This window comes from Nelusetta ayraudi, unplaced genomic scaffold (genome assembly GCF_046127955.1).
Source record: "Nelusetta ayraudi isolate G7.1 ecotype Tasmania unplaced genomic scaffold, CSIRO-AGI_Nayr_v1 ptg000073l, whole genome shotgun sequence".
NCBI lineage: Eukaryota > Metazoa > Chordata > Actinopteri > Tetraodontiformes > Monacanthidae > Nelusetta > Nelusetta ayraudi.
Window position 1 is genome coordinate 355001 of NW_027466123.1, and position 15378 is coordinate 370378.

The following is a 15378-nucleotide window of genomic DNA, read 5'->3' on the forward strand; positions in this document are numbered from 1 at the left end:
TGTGTGTGTGTGTGTGTGTGTGTGTGTGTGTGTGTGTGTGTGTGTGTGTGTGTGTGTGTGTCAGACGGCAGCGAGGACCCCGACACCGTCCCCTTTCTGGAGATTGCCGACCAGAAGGGAAACCCTCTGAAGATCCCCGACAGCGAGAAGAAGGTGAAGCTCCCGCTCACTCCTGCTGCTGGCTCCCCCCCGCTAGGACTCTAGAGCTGAGTGTGTGTGGTTCTACGCGGGTGCAATTCCTGTCAGACGGACTTCCACCTTCTATTGGCTGAGCATTAAAGCTAAGGGAGCTGTCCCCATGGCCTCCTTTAGCTTCAAAAGCTAAGAAAGGTGTTGGAGGCAGCTAGCAAGCTATACCAAAAGTCACTGTGTGTGCTCTGTTAGCTTAGAGCTGTTTCCATAGCCTCCCCCTTAGCTCGTGTGTGTGTGTGTCAACCCCAGGCCCTGATTCTTGCCATGGGCTTCCACGAGACGGGCCGCTCACTCATGAAGAAGAAGCAGTTTGACGACGCCCTGTGCCACCTGCTGCAAGCCGACCAACAGTTCAGGTAAGGTGTGACGTCATCGGGGTCGCATGACCTAGCGTGACGGCAGCCTGTCTTTGTAACACGCATGTGTGTGTGTGTTCGCGCGCCCAGCCAGTGCGGCTCGGCACTGCTCTCGTCCGTGGACAACTTTGCAGTGCTGCAGTTGGACGTGGTGTGGTGCTACCAGGCCCTGGAGGCCCTGGGCTGCCTGCAGGACGGCCGCGCCCGGCTGCAGCGGGCCGAGGACGCCTTCCACCGCTGCTACGGCGAGCGGCGCCAGCGGCTGCTCCGGATCCAGGTGCCCCCTGCAGGCACACACACACACACACACACACACACACACACACACACACACACACACACACACATTGAGCTTTGGCATAGTTGCTTCCATAATCTTTTTTAGCAAATGACAATGAAAAATGATAAAAGCTTTCAATCCCGTAGTGCTAAGCTAATCACAAAGTGCTAAGATAACCGAAGAGACACACACACACACACACACACACACACACAGTTTTAGCGTAGCCTGCTAGATGGCTTCCATAACCTTTCTTAGCAAATGACAATGAAAGGCTTTCATTTCAACAATGCTAAGCTAATAGAATGTGCTAAGCTAGCAGAACACACACACACACACACACACACACACACACACACACTGACACGCAACACATACACTGAGTATTAGCATAGCTTGCTAGCTGCTTCTATTACTTTGCATTAAAGCTAAGGAGAGGGCGCTATGGAAACAGCTAGCAAACTACACTACTGTCTAGAAAACTGTGTGTGTGTGTGTGTGTGTGTGTGTGTGTGTGTGTGTGTGTGTGTGTGTGTGTGTGTGTGTGTGTGTGTGTGTGTGTGTGTGTGCAGGGCAACTCGGGACGGGAGGACGTGCTGTTCCTTAGGCTCCACCTCCTGCAGTCGCTGCTCTCCTACATCGAGGGTGACGATTCACAGGCTCGGCTGCAGTTAGACCAGGTAAAGAGGTTTAGCTTTAGCATTAGCTTGACTTAGCTTCGCATCGTCGCGTCTGCCACCGCCGGCGCCTCAGGCACCAGCGCGTGTGTGTGTTCTTCTAGCGTAGTACCTTCTATTAGCTTAGCATTAGAGCTAAGGGGGCTGCTTCCATGGAGCCTTCCCTTAGCGCTAATGCTGAGACAGGGTGATGGAAGCAGCTAGCAGGCTATGCTAAAACTCCTCACTGTGTGTGTGTGTGTGTGTGTGTGTGTGTGTGTGTGTGTGTGTGTGTGTGTGTGTGTGTGTGTGTGTGTGTGTGTGTGTGTGTGTGTGTGTGTGTTCTGCTAGCTGAGCACCTTCTATTACTTAGAATTATTGAATTAAAAGCCTTTATTTTGATTTTTCAATGTCATTTGTTGAGTTTATGGAAGCAGCTGCGCTTGAACTATTTGTGTGTGTGTGTGTGTCCCAGGTGGAGGTCCTGTATTCCCAGCTGGTTCCGGACTGGGCCCAGATGTCCCAGCTGATGTCTCTGGGCTTCAGTGAGACGGAGGCCCGGCTGGGGCTGAGGGCCTGTCAGGGGGACATCCAGAGGGCAGCAGAGCTCATCAGCACCCAGAGAGAGGTCACTCACACACACACACACACACACACACACTCACATTCTCATCTGTCTGCCCAATGAGGACAGCGGACTGCTGGGGACCACCAAGACACACACACACACACACACACACACACACACACACACACACACACACACACACACACACACACACACTCACTGACTAACTCACTCCCTCACTCACATTCGCAAATTCACACTTACTGACTCACTCACACTCAGTCACTCAATGTCACACTCACTGATTCACTCACTGACACACTCAAAGACTCACTCACATTCACTGACTTACTCACACTCACTGAGTCACTGACTCACTCAAAGACTCACTCACTCACATTCTCTGACTCACTCACTGACTCAGTCACTCACTGACACACTCAAAGACTCACTCACTCACATTCACTGACACACTCACTCACTGATTCACTTACTGACCGACTCACTCACTCACTCACATTTTCTCTCTCTCTCTGCAGGAGCGCGAGGAGCTGCGGAGGAGGGAGCGCAGCAGGAGGAGCAGCAACAGAAGGAGGAGGAGGAGGGAGGAGGTGCTCTCCTCCTCCCTGCAGCAGCTGGGCTTCTCCCCCAGCGAGGCGTCCGAGGCTGCCCGGCTGGCTCAGGCGGACCTGGACCGGGCCTGCGGGGTCAGTGGCACCCAGCACCGACACACGGTGGCGCTGCCGTTGCCCCCGTGCTGACAAATGGTAACTCTCCCTCTCGGTCATGTGACCTCAGATACTCCTGGACTCCCAAGGCAACAATCAGCAGCTGGAGGCCGTCAGTCCGGAGAAGCTGCAGCAGGTAGAGCCAATCACAGCCATTACACCCAATCGTAACCAATCAGAGCGAAGAGACACGGGGAAATAAAACACGGCCCCAGTGTTTTATATGTGTGTTAAAACTTCTCTACATCGAACTGTGTCTGACAATATATGAATATAAAGTTGTTGCTTTTTCATATATCTGAGGGTCGGGACATTATCGCGTTGATTCGCATTTTATTTTACACTCTAGACAACACGGAACGTACATTGCACGAGTAGAGTTCCCGGCAAAATTGATAGCGAAGCACTGAGTAGCAAGCGGGAGGATGTTGTGTGCAAACGAGTTTTCGTTCCACCGCAGTTATTCAAGCTTCCGGCGCCACCTGAATGCAAAACACGTAGCAGCTAGTACGAGCACCAGAGGTAACGAGAACGTCAGAGTCGCCAACCAGATACATCGTTTTTTAAGCTAGTCTTGAGTCCCAGAACTCGCCGTCACTTCAGATTTTTCACTCGGGACACTGCGAGACACACGTTTTTCCTCCACTTTTCTCACTCTTGCTCTATCGCTAACTGGCGCTCTGCGTCTGGCCACTTTTTTCGGAGCCGGCTGCTCTCCTATTGGCTGCGCCGAGATGTCGACGACATGTCGTCACAGCGCGTTGACGCTCGATTTAAAAATGTTTTAAATCGAGCGTCGAGGCGTCAAACGCCACCCTTGCGCGACACTCTGCTCTCTGCGCGGCGTTGCGCTCTTGCGCCGACGTCGCACACACACAATGAATGGCTGCGCTGACGCCCCCCTGCGCTTGACGCGTTCAGTGTGTATGAGCCTTAACGCCGTACCGTGGCGAGGCGAGGCAATGAGAACGCCCCCTAAGATGAAAACGGCTAGCAGGCTACACCAGAACGCACTGCACTCCCCTTCCCTGTGTGCGAGTGTGCGTGCGAGTGTGTGTTCTGCTAGCTTCGCACCCTCTGTTAGCATTAAAGCTACAGGAGCTTTTTTCTGCCGCTGCTAGGTCCCCAGCAGCCACTTCTACGTCCACTGTCCTCACTCGATAGATAAACGTGTGTGTGTGTGTGTGTGTGTGTGTGTGTGTGTGTGTGTGTGTGTGTGTGTGTGTGTGTGTGTGTGTGTGTGTGTGTGTGTGTGTGTGTGTGTGGGCCCCAGTTGGCACTCATACGTCCACTGTTCTCACTCAGTAGATAAACGTGAATGTGTGTGTGTGTATGTATGTGTGTGTGTGTGTATGTGGTCCCCAGTTGGCACTCATACGTCCACTGTTCTCACTCGGTAGATAAACGTGTGTGTGTGTGTGTGTGTGTGTGTGTGTGTGTGTGTGTGTGTGTGTGTGTGTGTGTGTGTGTGTGTGTGTGTGTGTGTGTGTGTGTGTGTGTGTGTGTGTGTGTGGTCCCCAGTTGGCACTCATACGTCCACTGTTCTCAATGGGCATATAAACGAGAATGTGTGTGTGTGTGAGACTGACAGTGCCCTCTGCTGTTCCTCCACCTCCAGCTCACCTACCTGGGCTTCCAGCAGGACGAGGCCCACGCCGCGCTGCGGCTGGCGGCCGGCGACGTGCAGGCGGCCGCCCAGCTGCTGCTCGACCACCAGGGGTCACTGGCGGCCGACGCCGCGACCTCCTCCTCCAGCCCCTCGCCCTCCTCCGAGGAGCCCAGCACCTCCTCCGACTCAGCAGGTGGGAGACCTTGATTTTTGTGTGTCATGTCCACTGCAGCCCTTCTATAGGGCACTCATTGAAACACTGTGAAATACAAATGAACACAACTTGAGAGGGCTGTCGGGGGCCAAAAGCAGAGTTTATTTCTGTTTTCAACATTTAAAAAAAAAAAAGTCCATCGTCTCGCAGAAAAACCAAAGTAAACGAAGTTTTAGCGTATTTGGTTCCTCGCCCTTCAGTGGTTAAAAAAAATAAAAAAATAAACTTTAAAAAAAAAATCCATTAAATGTGTACATAAAATATACAAAATGTCCCCCTGACCCCTGCACTGGTGGTCGGGCTTTCAACAGATGAGGACGAGCTTCTCGTGGAGACGTCTTCAGAGACCGGCCACTCGCTCCGAGGGCCTCGCTGTCCCCTCAGTGCACAACCCAGGCATTTGTGATACTGGCATCGATGACGTATGAAAACAGACTCAAGTCCCCCCCCCCCCCCTTGGGCTGTGTCTCAATTCAGGGTCTGCATCCTTCGGAGCGTGCGTTTGAAGGCCAGTTGCGTTGCAGCACTGCGCAAAGGCTTGTCCCAATTCCCAAAAATCCGAAGGACGCTCCAAATGCGGCCTACTTTTAGCCGATCTGTCCTCACTGTCATTTTCTCGGAGCTCCGCCTCCACCAGCGGTTGGATCCGTTTCCTCTTGGCAGAGGGGTCGGTGTCAGCCGTACACGGACTGCCCTGGCATGCACTGTCAGGTGCTTCGGGCGTATGTCCAAAAACGGACTCGCCGAATTAACTCCTGTTTTAAGGTAAACTGGGCGTATGATCAATAATGGTGCCTGGGTTTTTCATGCCGTAATTTCACTCACTCAACACGTATGTCGTCACTAAGAACAACTATTCAACTATAACAATGTGTGAGTTCCATCAACTTACCATGGTTAGTTTAGAAGTTTTGTACAGAAATACGCGGCTAGCTGGGCCCCTTTAGCGTCTTTTTTCCAACTTCAGTGGGGAGAGAAAGCGAGGTGCACTTTGCTGATTGGTCCAATGCCACAGTCGTGTGGTCCTGTGATGTAGGGTGATCTCTTCTGAATGGCTGAGTGAGGAGGACCACATGATTCTCGAACCTCACAGAAATGGTCACTTGCCCTATAAAGGGCCAAGAAAGGTGATGGAGGCAGCTAGCGAGCTACGCTGTGTGTTATGGAGGCAGCTAGCGAGCTACGCTGTGTGTTATGGAAGCAGCTAGCAAGCTACGCTGAAACTCACTGTGTGTGTGTGTGTGTGTGTGTTTGTGCTCATTCGCCCCCCCCCTCCAGAGGACAGGGAGCTGGTGAGGGAGGTACTCGAGGAGCTCCCCCAGCACGAGGAGGACTACCTGGACCTGACGCTGGAGGAGGAGAGCCAGCTCATCGCCACCATAAGGAACTACCTGGGAGGAGGAGGAAGTGGAAGTGGAAGTGGAGGTGGACGTGTAGGGGCCACGGGAGGGGGAGGGGCCGCACAGAGCCAGTGACTCGATGTGGAATTGGCTCCCTTAGCTTTAATACTGAGCTCACAGAACACACACGCACACACATACACACACACAGTGAGATTCAGCGTAGCCTGCTAGCAGCTTCCATAACTCGTTCCTTTGCGTTTAAGCTAAGGGGCCAGCCGTTTCCGTAGCCTCCCATTTCTTAAACGTCATGCAATGGGAAGATGCTAAGCAAGCCAAAGCTAACTGGAGAAGTTGACTTAAGACAACACACACACACACACACACACACACACACACACACACACACGGTGAGATTTAGCTTAGCGTGCAAGCTGCATCCATAACCTTTCCTTAGTGTTTGAGCTAATCGAAGATGCTATGCTAACCGAATCCAACTGGAGAAGCTGACCTAAGACCACACACACACACACACACAGTGAGATTTAGTGTAGCTTGCTTGCAGCTTCCATAAACTTTCTTAACGTTTAAGCAAAGGGGAGGCTATGGAAACGGCTCCCTTAGCTTTATGCTAATAGATCGCACACACTTTGCACACTGCCTATTCTTTCACTCAAGTGCCATAGCTGGCTAGCTAGCTAGCGCCCTCCTCCTCCTCTTTCTTTGATATTATGTTGTGGTTCAGTTGGTGTTGCATTGATTTGAGTGTCAAACTGATCCAATAAAATGTGATGACGTCATCGTCGCGGCCTTCATTCTTACGAGCAAAAGCCGATTGGGATGCCACCCCACACCTCCAAAAAACAGCACACACACACACACACACACACACACACTCAGAAAGTGTTTCATCTTGTCTTTATTTGCTAATGAGGGGGGGGGGGGCTCAGAAGTAGTTGACGACCCTGCGGACGGACTGGATGTTGGGGCTCTGCGCCCGCCACTCGCTGTGGCTGCTGTAGTCGCCACGCTCCAGCAGGTACATGCGGCCGCGGAAGTTGGGCTCCTCGTACATCATCCAGCTGTATGTGGGGGAGGGGGGGGGGGTTACACAGAGTAGATTACTTTAGATTACATCACGGTGAATTCGAAATTCCGAATATTGAGTTTCGGATTACGTCGGATAACACAGATCATTTTTAGATAAGACGGATGGAACGATAGACAGGAAGTGAGTCTACAAGACTGTGAAGTCTTTGCAGAAGCAAAGCCTCATTGGACATGAGGGCACAGACTATAGGGGGCAACAGCGGTGGACTCAGGGCAGACTATAGGGGGCAACAGCGGTGGACAGGGCAGACTATAGGGGGCAGCAGCGGTGGACTCAGGGCAGACTATAGGGGGCAACAGCGGTGGACAGGGCAGACTATAGGGGGCAGCAGCGGTGGACTCAGGGCAGACTATAGGGGGCAACAGCGGTGGACTCAGGGCAGACTATAGGGGGCAGCAGCGGCAGACTCAGGGCAGACTATAGGAGGCAGCAGCGGCGGACTCAGGGCAGACTATAGGGGGCAGTAGTGGTGGACTCAGGGCAGACTATAGGGGGCAGCGGCGGTGGACTCAGGGCAGACTATAGGGTCAGCAGCGGCAGACTCGGGGCAGACTATAGGGGGCAGTAGTGGTGGACTCAGGGCAGACTATAGGGGGCAGCAGCGGCGGACTCAGGGCAGACTATAGGGGGCAGTAGTGGTGGACTCAGGGCAGACTATAGGGTCAGCAGCGGCAGACTCGGGGCAGACTATAGGGGGCAGTAGTGGTGGACTCAGGGCAGACTATAGGGGGCAGCAGCGGCGGACTCAGGGCAGACTATAGGGGGCAGCAGCGGCAGACTCAGGGCAGACTATAGGGGGCAGCGGCGGTGGACTCAGGGCAGACTATAGGGGGTCAGCAGCGGCGGACTCAGGGCAGACTATAGGGGGCAGCAGCGGTGGTGGACTCAGGGCAGACTATAGGGGGCAGTAGTGGTGGACTCAGGGCAGACTATAGGGTCAGCAGCGGCAGACTCAGGGCAGACTATAGGGGGGCAGTAGCGGTGGACTCAGGGCAGACTATAGGGGGCAGCAGCGGTGGTGGACTCAGGGCAGACTATAGGGGGCAGTAGTGGTGGACTTACGCTCCGTCTCCGAAGACCTTGGCCGAGTTGATGCAACTCTTGAGGCCGCGGCTCTGCAGGAAGGGACAGTCATCGCACAGGGTCACCATCTGGCCGGAGAAGCTGCACGACTCGTAGAGCTCGATGCGGTAGTGCTCCCCGTGCTGAAGGATGGATAGAGAGATAGAAAGTGAGGAACTCTCACTGACTCACTGTCACTGACTGACTGACTGACTCACCCTCACTGACTGACTGACTCACTCTCACTGACTAACAGACTCACTCTCACTGACTGACTGACTCACTCTCACTGACTAACAGACTCACTCTCACTGACTAACAGACTCACTCTCACTGGCTGACTGACTGACTCACTCTCACTGACTGACTGACTTACTCTCACTGACTCACAGACTCACTCTCACTGACTGACTGACTCACTCACTCACTCTCACTGACTAACAGACTCACTCTCACTGACTCACTCTCACTGACTAACAGACTCACTCTCACTCACTGACTCACTGACTCCCTCGCTCGCCCCACCCGCTCCCTCACCATGCGGACGGGCCTGCAGGAGCCCATGTGGTCGTTGATGGAGTTCCACCTGTGGAATTCTGGGTAATCTCCTGGCTCCAGCACCATCTGCTGGCCCTGGAAGTCCGGCTGGTCGAAGCAGATCCAGGCGCTGCTCTGCACTTGGATGGAGTTCACCCTGGGGAAGGGAGGCGCAGCAGAGACCTTCATCACCTCCTCCTGTTCCAGCTCCTCCTCCTCCTCCTCCTTTTGCTCCTCCTCCGCCTCCCTCACCTGTTCATGAAGCCGCGGTCCTGGAAGTTCTCGCAGTCTCCTCGCACCTCCAGCTTCTGGCCCGTGAAGCACCTCCCCTCATAGAGGGTGATCTGGGAGGAAGAGGAGAAGGTGGTGGAGGAAGAGAAGGAGGAGGAGCAGGAAAAGCGGGAAGATGGGATAAGGAGGAGCCGGAGGAGGAGGAAGGAGGCAAGGGGCGGGGGGCGGGGGGGGGGGGGGGGGGAGGTGAAAGAAAAAAAGGGAAAGAGGAGGAGGAATAGCAGGAGGATGAGGAGAAGGATGAGTAGATGAAGAAGGAGGAAGAGGAGGTGGGGGACAAGGAGAAGGAGGAAGGAAGAAAACGTGCATGAGGAGGAGGGGAGGCGGAGGAAGGGGAAGTAAAGGAGGCGGAGGAGTAGAAGGGGGAAGGCGGAAGAGAAAGATGAAGACACACCCACTGTCAGTGTAATGCTGAGGCCACGCCCACCACCGCCAGAGGCCACGCCCACCTCCCCTCAGTCACTGACTGTTCAGCAGAGCATGGGGATGGAGGGGGGTCAGGGGTCAGAGGGCTTTAGGACCCAGGAGTCACCTGTCTGGATTGTGGCCCTTCTCTCTCCCTCCCTCCCTCCGCAGCTGATGACATCACTCCATCAGAATGTTCTGTCAGTGTCAATTCTGCTCCATCTAAGCCATCTCATTATACAATCAGTAGAACAATGCTAAAAAAAAACAACAACACATTAAAATTTGATTTAACTCATTTAAAAAGTTTAGGATTTCATATATACACACACACACACACACACACACACACACACACACACACACATATATGTACATATATATATATATATATATATATATATATATATATGTATATATATATATATATATATATATATATATATATATATATACATACATACATACAAATATAAATATACATATTTAAAATAATATTTCTGCATTATTATTATTTTTTTTTTAATTTAGGATTTTAAGAATTTAAAAAGGCTTAAAACGAATTCATTAAAATTCACCACACCACACTGAAGGTAGACGGGCTACATGTAATTAATTAATTAATTAGAGTTTATAAATAAATTTGAACATGGATCCAGAAGGGATTCATATCGTTCTTTTCAAAAAAATTCTGCCTGTTTTCTTTTCTTTTAAAAGGAAAAGAAAGTGAAGCTAAGTGAAGTAAAATGAAGTGAAGTAAAGTAAATTGCAGTAAAGGGTGCTCTCTCTCTCTGGGTTCTCTCACCTTCCCAGAGTACTGCGACATGGTTCTGCAGGTCCAAACCACCAGAAGCTCGCTCTCTCACACACACACTCACACACACATATATATATAGAGAAGGGGCGGGCGGGGGGGCTTCAGTAGCTCCTGCTGCCTCAGCAGCTTCTCCTCCATCCTGCTGATGCTGCTGCTGGCTGCTCTCTCTCTCTCCCTCTCTCTCTCTCTCTCTCTCTCTCTCTCTCTCTCTCTCTCTCTCTCTCTCTGTGTGGCCTCAATAGAATGTGTTGGTCCTGAGCTTTACAGACTTTTAGACTGGTGAGGTTACAATGGGTTGTAAAATGTGGCAGAGGGGTTCTGAAGCATGAACAGATAAGGACGGAGAACCGTACCAGAACCATCTAGAACCACCTACAACCACCCCTGGATCATCTAAATCAGGTGTGAGGCATATTTTATGACTGGTGGGCCACAATGGAGACTGAAATGTGACAGAGGGGCTGGAGCAGGAGCAGATGGATGGAGTGTTTTGGTGACAACAAAAGTTCCAACAAAATCTGTGGTTTCAGCTCTTTATTGAAATGTGTCTGAAAACACACAGGATAGCATACAAGTTGTTCCGTTTCATAGAGTCGACCTTCTGTTTTAGCTTGTGAAACTTGTGGGAAAACAAGTTATTAATAGAAATGCAAACTTTGTTTAAGGGGTTTTTCCCAGAAGAGCATATAGCTATATATATGTATATATATATGAATAATGATAATAATAATGAACATCAGTCAGCTAACAAATAAGATGGTTAGAAATAAATAAAAGGAGAAACCCTTTCTCTCAATTAACTGACGGTTTATTTGTGAATTTTCTTTAACGAACCTGAAATCGGACTGAAAGATAACCACACCCCAGCTCCAACCCCACAATCAAACGCTGTTCATCACAGGTGTGAGGGCATTATTTCAATTAAACTTAAACTATATCCAAATTTATTCACTGCCAAAAAAAAACATATTCCAATCCTCAATAATTTTACTTAAATGTAACTGTCTGTAATTGCCAAAGAAATAAATAACATAAATAAATAAATAAATAAAGTTTTACTAAATTAGTCTCAACAAACCCCCCCACCCACCCACCCACCTAGCCCCAATGAACTTCATAAATGTTCATCATTAATCTCCAAAGGATATAGTGCCATCAAGTGGCTAGTCGCATGACAATAAGCCGACACAAAAACACGGGGAAAATCCAAACACCAAACATACTCCTACCGGACCCATGGCACAGCACCCAGACCCAAACAAGTTATTAATAACCAATAGCATCAACACGTACAGACGATGCAATCAAGAAACACAATGTATGCAGGAAAAGGTGGTTTACACATCTGAAAGCGCTAGCAGTGTGTTTCCCTGTGTTTTACTTCTGGTATAACGTTTCACTTCAAAATTACATCTAAAACATTACTGAAAGACGCCAGTAGGTGACAACGACACTCTATAAATGTTTCTCTTAGTACAACAAATGCATGAAATCATTTTAATATTTACATCAACTGCCCTTGTACATTTTAACTAACTTATATATTCAACAATTTTAAACTTAAAGACTTCTTTTGTTATTTCACCTTAACGGAACACCACATGGGTTTAGGCGTTTTTTCTTTGTACAATAATGCTAAGTCGCCCACTTTGGGGGCATTCTCATAGCCTCGCCTCGCCACGGTGCGATTGTAGAGCGTTCGCACTGGCCGCTACACGGTTGTAGGGGGCGCTCTTTTGGTACCTCAATCCCCCAGGGTCCAAGCGAGACGAAGCAAGTTTAGTGGTGACGTAGCGACGAGCAGGGCACTGATTGGCTCAGTGTCCTCGTCGATGTTCCCTGTCGGAGCGGACATCGTCGCCAACTCCTTCCACACGGAACTCCCGTGTCAGGTACATTTTACCGTGAATACAAGTAGCTGCTATTGATGGTGTACAAATATATTTATATGTGTATACATTTTTTGAAAACAGCTTTTTCAATACATGTTTATTTTTGTCTTTTGGGGAGGGGCAGGCGAACCGGGAATGCCCTCGACGTTGTGAGTGTGTTCAACCATACTCGCGAGAACGACGAGCGGCAAATGGCAAAGCGCTTGGAACAAATCGAGTTGCTCCTGCGTGAGGCGCGGCACGCTAGGGAATCCGAGGAGTCTTGAGACGAGAGGAAATACGGATTCGTCGAGAGGACGTTGCTCTTCGCCACGAGGAAGCCTCGAACACTGCAGCATTTAACAAAGTCGTCCTTGGCTCACAAGGGCAGCTGTTTCAAATAAGGAGTCGTGTTCACTGTCTGTTTTTCTGTTTGTTTGTTTTAAAATAAATGCTATTTCCCGTTGTATCTGTCTCGTGTTTACTTTTGGTGAAAATATAAAGGTTGAACTACACCTTTACTCTCCCAGAAAACTAAACCATAAATTATAAATGTTGCCTGCATAAATGATCAACTGTGACTTCAGTGAGGAAAACTGTTCTTTCTTTAACAGAAAAGCAACCACAAACCAAGCAGCAGGTATGAAACAACTTCTACTTTGTCCATCGCTGCGCTGTTGTGTATTGCACAGAAATGATGCCGTCGCAAACATTGTCCCTCTTTACCGCGTCGACTCCGCCCACGGTCTCGTGATCCGGCGGCCAATGAGAACACAATCGAACCGTGGCGAGGCGAGGCGAGGCTATGAGAACACGCCCTTTGAAGTCAGTCGGCTTGTTTGAGCAGCCGCGATGAGCTGATCTCAGCTCCATAAGGTATTGTTTTTTACAGCTATTCCAGTAGCCGTTGATGAGTTTCTGCTGATATCGACACCTCTTCGTCATCTGGGCAGCATCAGCGGTGACTGGTTTACCGACTGGAGTAGACTGGGTAGGCTGTGGAGGTAGAGTGATGGACGGCTCACTACAGTCTGCGTGGAGATAAGTCAGTGGTCTGGAGTTGACGACAGCTTCCACTTCCTGGAGCTCTTCAAAGGACAGTGACGCTCTCCCCATCACTTTTCGCAGACAGACCTTCGCTGACCTCATCAGATGTTCCCACATCCCTGCCCTGCCAAGCAGCTCTCTCCACAATATACCTCCATGTGATCCTCCTTCCCGAGAAGGAATCCTGCAACTTTGGCCCCGTTTGCACTTGGTCACTTGTAACTGTTTTGGGGGATCGTATCACAAGTACGCATCTTGAAGCATCTGTTCGCACATGGCATTAACATGCGTCTCGAGCGTGCCACTTGTGATCGCATTAGTGCATTTTTAACCACTAGGGGGCAGTAAAGCGCAAAACTACAGCTAGTTTAACCTGAAAACGAATAAGAATCAACTTCCTGTTTGCGGACTATATCAAGTCACTGGTTTTAATTCTACTGCAGCTCGTATGGATCCGAACGAGGAGTAACGACTGGTGGGACAGAGTGGTGATGACTTCATTTTCGGCCACTTTCAGTGGCTGGCAAATTTTCGGATGCAACGTCGCACATTTAATCTCATATGTGGGAAACTGTGACCGTTGCTCCACTGACAAAATACGCTAATGCGGAATGAAATTTATTAGCATCCTAATAAAAGAGTCCAACAAAAATGATTTGTTTTCGCTTCTTGTTTGTAACTTTTTAATGACGACGCCGGGAGGTGGGGAGCCGACCAAGTACGTACATGGGAGAGGTGAGTGGAGTAGGCGGTCGTTAATGTGGACTGAGATCACATTCTGTTCACACGTCCGTGAGGAATGCTATGCTATGCTATATTTCGTATTCCGATCGGCAAAAATCACACGAAGTAACCAAGTGGAAACACTCCAAATCCATATTGTCCTCCGATCACTCAAACCACCTCGGGGAGGTGGTTTTGATGCTTCGCATAGCATAGCATAGCATTCCTCACGGACGTGTGAACAGAATGTGCCGAAAATGAAGTTATCACCACTCTGTCCCACCAGTCGTTACTCCTCGTTCGGATCCATACGAGCTGCAGTAGAATTAAAACCAGTGACTTGACATACTCCGTAAACAGGAAGTTGATTCTTATTAGTTTTCAGGTTAAACTAGCCGTAGTTTTGCGCTTTACTGCCCCCTAGTGGTTAAAAATGCACTAACACGATCACAAGTGGCACGCTCGAGACGCATGTTAATGCCATGTGCGAACAGAGTGCTTCAAGATGCGTACTTGTGATACCATCCCCCAAAACAGTTACAAGTGACCGAGTGCAAACAGGGCCAATGACTCACTCAGCACGCCACACCACTGATCACCCCTTACCTGTGCAATAACACACATCCTACCTCTTTTAATTTTTCTTAAATCCTGTACATACTCATACTGTGTTGTCTGGACAACACTAACTACATTTTTATATTGTATTTATTTTTATTTTTTATTATATTGAATTTTTTTTTTCTTTTTGCTTGCTCTGTGCATACCAGGTATTACGGTAATCACTGAGCACAAGAGGGAAACTAGGTAGACTCGCTTTTCTCTGTGCTTGGTTTCAGATTTATATTTTTGGAACATTCTTTGTTGTCGGTCCATTCTTCATTCAAAATGAATTTCCTCAAAAAAAGTTAAGACGTACCTATTTAACTGCGACAGCGTCACAATTGCGATAGCGGCATCATTGCCCACAGATTACTGATTTAGAAGTTTCCTTTTAATTTTTAATCTCATAATTTCTCGTAATTACGAGATCCTGGTGCCTAATTTTTTTTTGAAAAAAGTGTCATTCATCCCTCGGGTAAAAAAATTAGGAGCTGAGCAGTGTCTTTTAGATCGTTGCTCTCATCCAGTGCTAATGGATGTAACGTTAAGTCGCCGGTTACATCTTCGTCTCTCAGTTCTCAGTCGCTGTCCTGTGTGATGAACTGATTTTATTTTTGGTCTGTTCGTGACAAATTTAAAAAGCTTTGTGGGCCATAGTTTGCCCATGCCTGACCTAGAATCACCCAAGAGCCACCTAGAACTACCAAGAGCCACCTAGAACCACCCAGAACCACCTCGTACCACAACAGCACAGAGCAATCCAGAACCAACAAGAACCACCGCAAAGTTCCAACAAAATCCGTATATTTGAAGCCCCACTGTACTTCGCTCTTTATCGATGTGACTCTTAAATCAGGGGGGGGGGGGGGGTCACTGCTCGTCCTCCCTCCAGCAGCTCTTCCTCTTCTGCCACGTTTTTGCTCCTCCTTTTCAAACCGAAAGGGGCTGCAACTCGGAAGTCGATCCGC

General features: G+C 49.5%; 2 protein-coding genes across 4 annotated transcripts in view; one reads left to right on the forward strand and one right to left on the reverse strand.

Moving 5' to 3' along the window:
• Positions 1–6743, forward strand: part of nub1 (negative regulator of ubiquitin-like proteins 1) — a 9213-nt gene extending 2470 nt beyond the window's left edge. For all 3 annotated transcript variants that reach the window (XM_076043121.1, XM_076043122.1, XM_076043123.1), the window contains 9 exons: positions 65–153; positions 442–548; positions 639–825; positions 1401–1508; positions 1960–2112; positions 2592–2759; positions 2851–2916; positions 4399–4582; positions 5882–6743. In XM_076043121.1, the coding sequence (XP_075899236.1) occupies positions 65–153; positions 442–548; positions 639–825; positions 1401–1508; positions 1960–2112; positions 2592–2759; positions 2851–2916; positions 4399–4582; positions 5882–6078 (1259 nt within the window). In that variant the 3' untranslated portion in view covers positions 6079–6743. The remainder of the gene's footprint in view (positions 1–64; positions 154–441; positions 549–638; positions 826–1400; positions 1509–1959; positions 2113–2591; positions 2760–2850; positions 2917–4398; positions 4583–5881) is intronic.
• A 137-nt stretch (positions 6744–6880) lies between these two features.
• On the reverse strand, positions 6881–10216 carry crygn2 (crystallin, gamma N2). Its single transcript, XM_076043101.1, has 5 exons — positions 10155–10216; positions 8906–8997; positions 8654–8810; positions 8117–8259; positions 6881–7025 (listed from the first exon to the last, which is right to left on the reverse strand). The coding sequence occupies exons 1-5, from the start codon at positions 10173–10175 to the stop codon at positions 6890–6892; spliced, it is 549 nt and encodes a 182-aa protein (XP_075899216.1). The 5' UTR covers positions 10176–10216; the 3' UTR covers positions 6881–6889.
• Positions 10217–15378: the final 5162 nt, after the last annotated feature.